This window comes from Austrofundulus limnaeus, unplaced genomic scaffold, assembly GCF_001266775.1.
Source record: "Austrofundulus limnaeus strain Quisiro unplaced genomic scaffold, Austrofundulus_limnaeus-1.0 Scaffold16, whole genome shotgun sequence".
Taxonomy (NCBI): domain Eukaryota; kingdom Metazoa; phylum Chordata; class Actinopteri; order Cyprinodontiformes; family Rivulidae; genus Austrofundulus; species Austrofundulus limnaeus.
Window position 1 is genome coordinate 3407859 of NW_013952418.1, and position 9190 is coordinate 3417048.

General features: G+C 38.9%; 1 protein-coding gene across 1 annotated transcript in view; it reads left to right on the forward strand.

Moving 5' to 3' along the window:
- The window catches only part of lmo7b (LIM domain 7b), a gene marked incomplete at its 5' end in the record, with an annotated part of 36699 nt that extends 28423 nt beyond the window's left edge, over positions 1 to 8276 (forward strand). The window contains 10 exon segments of the mRNA XM_014003050.1: positions 2585 to 2610; positions 2704 to 2811; positions 2911 to 2994; positions 3100 to 3278; positions 3412 to 3456; positions 4435 to 4487; positions 4554 to 4725; positions 4802 to 4969; positions 7378 to 7480; positions 7676 to 8276. Coding sequence (XP_013858504.1) covers positions 2585 to 2610; positions 2704 to 2811; positions 2911 to 2994; positions 3100 to 3278; positions 3412 to 3456; positions 4435 to 4487; positions 4554 to 4725; positions 4802 to 4969; positions 7378 to 7480; positions 7676 to 7723 — 986 coding nt within the window.
- Between the last annotated feature and the right edge of the window lie 914 nt (positions 8277 to 9190).

Below are 9190 nucleotides of genomic sequence, written 5' to 3' on the forward strand. Positions count from 1 at the left end.
CCTCAGAGAAGCATGATAGACAGCATCAATTTTTTTAAGACATTGTGCTGAGGCATTCATATATAACAAGTCTCCATAATCTAAAATGGATAAAAATGTAGCGGTGACAAGCCGCCTTTTAACTGTAAAAGAAAAATTTATTTTATTTCGAAAAAAAGAAGCCCAGCTTAAGTTTAAGTTTCTTCACAAGATTTTGAATGTGAGGCTTAAAACTAAGGGAGTCAATTTATGCTTTTTAAAGAATTTGTTAATGGAAACAAAACCCTGAAGGGTCACAAGTTCCTGTTCCTGTGGAGCTCAAATTGAAACATGGTCACTTCAAACTAGAGATCGACCGATACAGGTTTTTGAAGGCCGATACCGATTTTTTTAAACATCAGTCTAACCGATAAGCCGATACGTGCAACCGATATTTTTTGGCCGATTCTTGAAGCCGATACTACTTTTTCTTCCTCCATTAACATGATAAAAATAAGAATGTTAACAAATGTTACACAGATCTCAATTTAAAACGAACAAAAAAGCATTTATTAACTAAGCCTTGTCTGATGAGACTGTATAAAGCGCTACCACACATGATTTCTTCTTTAAAAAATTAAAAATAAATAAATTCATTATTTATTTTATCTAGTGCTAAATATTCTGTTCTTATTTGTATATTAATAAGAATATTATATTTTTACATAGAATTACTATTTTTTAATATCCCACCATTTTTTATGCAAAAACAGCAACAAGCCTAAATGAAACTGTCAGAGCAACACAGAGAAAAAGAAAAGACACACATGCATCTTGCTATCTTTGTGAGGACTTCACACACACAGCGCTCACAGCATCTCTGCCTCAGTCTGCTGCTCCTGTTTTTAACACCAGGCAAAAAATGCATTTAAAACAGCTGACGTTAACTTTAGATCACAGTTTGAAACGTACACCGAAGAGAACCAGCATCACCACTGCGGTCACAGTAAAACGTGATGTGAGCAGCGTCTGGTTCACATGATGGTGGACGGCTGCGCTCGCTAAAACGTTCAGCGAGAAAAGACCAAAAGCTTTTTTTATTTTAATCCAGCAGGGAGAACAATAGAGGTGTTTTTCTATGCCTCATGTGAGCAGCTCCAGCATTTTTAAAAAGAAAAACAACGCAGGCACGCTGATTACAGTGCGGTGCGAAAGTGAAAGTAAAACATGTCGCAGCGCTCCCGTCTGGAAAAGAAACTTAAACACYGCTGTTCTCTCTTCCCTCATATTCTGACACAGAGGGTAGAAACAGCTAAATTAGACAGTTAAAACACATTTATAGTTCATAACTCACCCTTGTCGTTGTTAGCGCTCTGTCTCACGACATTAGCTGCTGCGCTCTCCCCGGGGGAAGGGGCGGACACATGCGCTCGCYTGACCCAAAGAACGGATCGGCCGAACGGACAGCGTATCGGCCGATACAAGGAAGAAACGCAAATATCAGCCAAAAATATTGGCCGGCCGATGTATCGGTCGACRCCTACGTCAAACATTCTCCAACCATTACTACATGTCTAACACATGCTGTGAAAGTACATTTTATATAATCATACACAGTATATAGAATAGTTAATGAATTATTAAGCGTGAATAAACAATGAGGATGTTGGGTTTGGAAAAAATGTCTTTATGGACAAATAATTAAGTTTAATTTATAGCTTAAGTATGAATCATCCTTAATTAAGGATGTTTTCAAGGTTAACTAACAGTTTATTAAGACTAAATATATAATAAAGTGTTATGTTGTTGTTACATTATTCCCTCAAAACAAGAAATAAAAAAGCTTTATCTGACAAACTGGAATTTCTCTCTGTACTGACTATTTTTTTTTATTTTTTTATTTTTTTTGAGAATTGGGCAGATATGAGATTATTTTTTCTTCTGCTGCATTTCATTTATGATTTATTTATTTTTTGTATACAGAATTGTATAATTTTTTAAGAAATTAAACTATTACTACTACTTTAGTCCAACTTCACAACTTTGAGTTCTGCTACAACTGGAACACAACTAAACACTCATCAGCTGTGATTGACATTTTGAATTAGGTTCACATCAAAAAATGAGTTATTGTGAAGATGTGACTCTTTGTGTTGCGCTCAAATTATGTGTTTGGGACATTCCTCAACTACTACCACACCAGCTGTAAAACTGGCCAACCCACAGCTATTTTTGTTGATCAGTCGGCGGGGGCTGGAAACGAATCAAATTAACTCCAAACGCTAACCAGTTGTAGATGTCTTCTGTAAGTTTAATTAAAATTCATTCAGTCATTTATGGTGCAGACCGACACAAAAACATGACCACATTCTGCTGCGAGCGYTAATCCCCTGCAGTTTGTAACGAGTCTGTTCTGACTGCTTGTGCCACAGTGTCAGATGCTGGGGGGGAATGAAGAGCGGTGTTTTGCTTTTTCAGTGTTTGATAACTTACTGTTGTGTCCCTGGTCTTTGTCCGACACTTGCTTGATAAATTATAAAATGTTGTTCCACTCATGTTTCACCATCTTTAAAAAATATATTTAAACAGTATTTTCTTTTTGCTGACTGATAATCTTTCCTCACAGGAGGCTCAGAATCTGCCATATCAGATGTAAGTTGTCACATTATTGAATCGGCGTATGGATTTCTGCTCATGCCCAACTTGTCTGCGGGAGTTTGTGTGAGCTTGTTTGTGTGCTGCCAGATCCAGGTGCCCGCCCTGAGCCCCTCCGCCTGCAGCTGGTCGTGGGACCGAGAGGAGGATCGCAGGCGTCAGGAGAAGTGGCAGGAAGAACAGGAGCGCCTCCTACAGGCGAGTTCTTCAAAAACACTGGATTACACGAGGGTCAGCTTGTTTGTGATCCACACACACACACACACACAACTTGTTGTGGTTCTCCTTTTTTTTTAGGAGCAGTACCAGAGGGATCAGGAGAGGTTGGAGGCGGAGTGGAGACAGGCCCAGCAGGATGCAGCAGAAGGCAGGAAGTTGCAGGTAATTTACAGCTATTTTTATCCACAATTACTCATATTTTCTAAATCAGATGTGCGTAAAGGAACATATTATTCTGGATTAAACAACTTTTTTCTGTATTTAAAGGAGAACACGCAAGAGGTGACCAGTGGCCCTGAAAGCCTCAGCTCTGGGATTTACATGAACGGACTGATGAAGAAAACCCCAGCAGACGAGCAGAGACCTGGTGAAGATCTGAAGGAAGTGGTGATAAAACAGAGTGATGCTCACAGACCACTGACTGACAGGATGACTGAAAATGATTGGTAAACTCTTTTCTCCTTTGATGCATGTCAAATGAACACTGCGTGGTCTAAAACTGCTTTTATTTGAAATGATTGCTCATGTGGCTACTTCTGCTTTGGATTGGGTCTTCTTGCTGCTAACGCTGAACGTCAGGGCTGAGGGCTCCTCTGGCTTCACTCGGCTGTCGCCTGCACACAGGTCAGAACCAGCATGGCTTCCTTTTCTCTGATTTCTGTTGCTTTGATTTGAATCCATGCTAACCAGCAGGACCAGCATTGGTAATTTGGATTTCAGGTGGTGCCCGTGTTCAGTTTTTTTTTCACTTCCAGTTTACATCCATTCACATACCAAATAAAATAGTTTTGTTTTTAATATATACTGTATATTTTTGTCTTTAGAAACCAGGTTGTCCAATTAAAATGGTAAAAATATATAATTCATTTCAAATATCCAAAATCTATACTTCATACTATTCTCATACTTGCCTAGCAAAGAGGAACACCTGTTCATATTAATGAGCAGCTGTGGAGTGAAGCAGTTCTAGGGGGGTCCAGGATCCTTAAATTCTGTTAAAGATCGACTGACTCAAAACTTTGCATTTTCCAGCCATTTGAAAGGCATTACAATAAACACTTGGGATTAATAAAAAATAAAATCAGCATTTTCTTAAGGTAGAACACTGAAAACCAGACTTTAACCTGAACTTTATCTGAGATCATAACTGAAACTTTCATTATCCTTATTTATTTCTATTTATATGGTTTGTCTTGACGGCATCATATGAAACTTTTGATCATGAAATATTCTCAGCACCATATATTACCCCATGTAGTAACGAAACAGTCTTGAGAAACTCACGAAACAATAAACCTGAGTAACCAGTGATCATTCTACTGACTAAATCAATTATACTGATAAAAAGTTATATTTGTTTTGTCTCGCATTTGTGGTGTGCCCCCTAGAAGGAGAGCCCCCTTAGCACTTGCCTATACTGCCCATGCTGCAGGCCGGCCCTGGTAGCAGTTGAGTATAGCATACCCACCTGATTATCAAGAGATTGGTTTTGTTATCAGCTTACTGTTTTATATTAATGAAACATAACAATCAATTCAAAATAGTATAAATACTTTTTTGATTCCCAGAAGTCATTTCTTTTGATTTGTGTCTCCCTAACAGGGCACTGTCCTCATCTACCCCATCATTATCTGGACCCTACAAGCAACCCAAAGGTTAGGTTAGCTTCCTGTCACAATAACTTCCTGAAGATGCACTGGGTTAASTCTAAACTCTTTTAGGTGATCAGAGGAGAAGACTGGGACGGTCCATGTCCAAGGCTGAGCGAGACCGGCAGCAGATTTTGGAGGAGATGAAGAAAAGGACCCAGCTTCTGACCGACAACAGCTGGATACGTCAGCGCAGCAACAGTTTCCACAAGGAGCCAATCGATGTTGGTGCCTCCATAAACAGGTGGGCTCAGTATTCCTACCAAATAGAATAGGTTTTAACTTGGACTGGTTACACATTACCAGTTGTTGTCCTGCAGATATGATTCTCTGGATAACCTGGATACATTGTCCTCAAACTTGGCTGCAACGTTTTCCTACCCTCGCCCTCATTCGGCTGCCGGAGGCTACGTCGTTCCGAGTAGAAACGCTGCTTCTCGCTACAGCACGGGCTCGATTCAAAGAAACGATTCCCCTCACTACGCCAGGTACACAACTCGTGTATTTAGTTATTCTCTGCATTATTTCAAGCATTGTAGCCTCACGTTGTTAACGTGTGCTGCCCCAGGATGGTCAGTGGCATGAGGACTTGCTGTATGTGTGAGCGTGTCCTGGGTAGTGGGGCAGCCATGGTCATAGAGGCCCTAAGTCTCTACTTCCACCTGACCTGTTTCCAGGTGAGAGGGTCTGAGCAGGTGGAGGTGTGGTCACTTTGTGGCATTTGTGGTACTTAATCTGGCTCAATCAGCCGGCATTGTTTTTTTGTGCTTAATTTTGAAAAGTGTCACCTTTTTTAGTAAGGTCAATGGGAAACCCTGCATGTGTCCTGACTGAATCATGCTTTTGTTTGCTTTCATGTCTGTGACCTTTCTAAAGCCAGTACCTCACTTGGCTGCTTAGTACGGCTCAATAAGACTGCTTAGGTTCAAAATAAGGTGGGGGGGATGATAAAAAAATAAAATATTAAATATAAAAAACAAAATAAGGCGGAGTGGCAATTCACAAAAGAATTGAAGCCCAGTTTACGCAGCACTGTTTTTGTGTGAAACCATAGGATTTCTAACGTGGTTCAGCTGTTCATGTACACAACGACACTCGTTTGCTCTGAAATCAAAGCCTTTTGAATCTTGTGGAGGATTTGAAAACCCAACACGAAAGAGTGAAATTGTCCATGCGCACTTGGACGGCTGCGGTCAATAGTGTTTCTGCTCTTGTGTGAGAGAGATTGAAAAATGTTAACCTTTACGGAGTTTGTTCGCATGTAACCAGGACCTGAGAACATCTGTGCTACTCATTCAGACACTTTGGAAACTTTCTCGTGAATGCTGTAGGTCAGGGCTATTCATCTAGTAAAGTCTATTAGTTCATTCATCTATTAAAGGGAATCTTGTAGTATCATGTAAAATCAACTTTTGAGTTTTATATCATGTTATAATGTTATACTCTCATAAAAAACATGCCCAAAGCCTTGCTTTGACTCATTCATGCATGTTTGAGAAATCCTGCAGCGTTTTTAGGAAGCCAGGCTGAGGAGCAAAACGACAGGTGGGGACCAGAAACACCCCTGGGACGTGTCTTTAAGCTGAACTTCCTCATCATGGAGCACACCTCCGCACCCCACACACCCCGCCCATGACTCCTGCAGGCTCTCGGCAGTAACAGAGCAAACTGAAAGTGAAACTTAAACTGTCTGCTGCTCTTAACACTCTCATTATGTGAAGCTCTTTTCAGATTCAAAATACCTTGAGGAAATGTATTTTCAGATGCCAAGTAAACTGCATCATAAAACCTCCCCCCTCCTCCCCCCACCGCACTGAAATGGACAGGACAGAAGCGGAAGGTGTTTCTTAAAGAGACTGAGGCCAATTTTAAGGCGTTTAGAAAAGGAACTGATGAGAAGATAAGCTTATTTTCTATTTAAATACAAAAACAGCATTTTAATAACAGCTAAAGGTGACATAGATACTTTATTAATGTATAGTATTTAAATAAATGCCTGAGAAATGCATAATATTGCCCCTTTAAGCTCCTACTTTAACTACTTTAAGTTCTTTTAGTTAAACGTAGCCGTGTTTTGTATCTACATAAATGTCAGAAACTTGGTTAGAAGCTGGTAAAACATTTCTATGCACACTAAAGACGATTACACTTACTAGCAGTTGAAAATAAAAATATGAAAGTGAAAATGAAATTGGTTTAAAAACGTGTCAAAATATTTGTGTCAAATAGGAGGCATAATGTGTTCTTTTTGTTTTTGATATTGTTTAATTATCACTACTTTTATAAGGTTCTGTATGTTGTGTTCATGATTAAATACAGCAAAATAAACTATTAAGGTAACAGATCTTTGTAAAACTTGGTTTATTTAATAACTTTAATTGCTGGATGTTCGGCCCCTGAGCTGTTGACCTGCAGTAACTGTGGCCCCCGGTGCAGTTTAGTTGAACAGCCCTGCTGTTGGTATTTTGGCGCAGCACAGTTGTGTACAGGCTTGAGCTTCAGCCTGCTGGCGATGCTTACTGATGTGTTTTTGTTGTGTGAATTTTTACCTCTGTGCACCTTATTGGCTCAATGGGAGGACGTGGCCCTCTGTCATGCTTTGCTTTTAGGTGCTAATTGTGAAAGCCTCGCTGATGGTGGGGTAAATCTGCCACAGGTTCATTAGCACGAAGACATAAAAGTCACAACTTTTAGTTCCAGATGAGTTCCTTGGAGGCAAACATGCATGTTTTAATTATTGTAAAATGGTTTAATGTGGGAAATGGGAGCTGCTTCTGAATTCTGCGCTTGGGTGGCGGACGATCTGCTGGAGTGATTCTGACACTAAAAGCCTGTAATAAAGGTCAGCTAGACTTTTTTTTAATTGACTCATTTTCTGACTTCCCCATCCTCTCAGTGTGTGGGCTGCTACAGACATCTTGGAGGAACAGAGATTGGAGTCCAGGTCCATGTCAGGAACAGGAAGCCCTATTGTGAGCACTGCTATTTCCAACTCAAGTGTAAGTATTTGCTCCTGATCATTTATTGATTGATTGATTGATTGATTGATTGAAACTCCATACATACACCATACATTTTATTTTTACCTGCATGACTGATGGTGCACAGATATTCCAAACATTGTCTTTTTGTTAAAGTTTTATTTTGAAAACCAAATCTAATTTTTTCTTTTTGCACCGTTTGTCCCATTTTAGCCACAGGTACCATGTGACCAACACGATGTTCTCCAGATCGAAGAGTGAACAGAACGACCAACAGCCTCTGTTAATGGGAAGTGTGGAAAACTGCACCCCTAAAGCCAAACCATGACTTGTTTCCTTTTTTTGTGGGTTTAGTTAAAATGAAATGTGATATAAAATTAAAACTGTTTGATCACGACAAAGCAAATCTTAACAGGTGAATTTTTTATTGGGTGGACAATATTTAGCTTCAATTTTTCTTAYTTTGATCTAGGTTATGTGGATATATTACGACTTGCAGAAAAGTAGAAACTGTTGATTCATGGTATGTTTTTGAAGTCATTGTTTATCACTTCTGTGTGCTAACTTCAGTCTTTACTCAGCATTGCATTAAATATATCAGGCTTATCTTCAGAAGCTCTTATTGTAATCCAGAGACATTTAAAGATGCACTGAAGCACTTTCTGTTCACTTGGAAAGTCTCAAAGTGCACATTAGGATGAGTCAATGATATATATCTATATAATGCATTATGTTACTAATATAGAAAGTGATTAATTAAAATGTTTTGTTGTTTTCTTATGTAAATAAAGTGCACTAAAGTAAATCCAACCGAACTTTTCGTTTATTCATTTGTGAACCACATGGTGGCATCATTGGCCTCATTGTGAAACAGTCTTGTTTGGAAGCTGAATTTTTTTTTTTTTTTTTTGAATGAAAGCAAATTATTTCCTGTAACTGTTTGACTAATGGTTAATCTTTTAGATGTTTGTTTTAAAAAAGTGTCTTATTTTAATGATTTTTTCCCTTGCATGTACTAATGACTTCATCTGAGTGCTGTGAACTCAACATTTTCCACCAAAAAGAGTGAAAAACCAGCCAAAAACAAACCAAAAAAGTAAGTGTGTAATTACTGAAATGCCAGCAGAAGTGCCTGCTGCAGCCGAACCAAGAGGTTGCACTTTTTTGCTGATCTCCCAGTTTGTTGTGTAATGCAACAACACTGCAGTTGTGTAATGCTTCAACATTTCTTCGAACTATAACGGGAACGGTTTCTGCTTGTTTCATGTGTTGTAACATGTGAGGAACTTCAGCTTAAACTGGCGCTGAGGCAAAACGCTGCAGGAAAACCTCCTGAATAGACCACGYTTTCTAAAATATTTTACCTGCAAATTAGACAGTTTGATAATACTAGTTTCAATCTGAACTTCAAATTTTATAAAGGATATTTTTTATAGGTTAGGTGAAAACTCAAACTCTGTTACCAAACTAGTAATTATTTTAGGCATAAAGAAACTAATGGTGACACACTTTGGTCAGATTAGTCATCTTTAAACTGCATGTGAACAATATAATAAACATTTTTACATCAGTCTGCAGGATGAGGCATACCTGCATAAATATTAAGACTGCTTAAAAAAAACTCAGGCTGCACAGGAAGTGCTACAGCTAGTTGCTGCTATTGTTTGTGATTGCCAATATTCTATGTAAATAACAATAAGTGGTAAAAAGTAAGAACTGGCATAATTT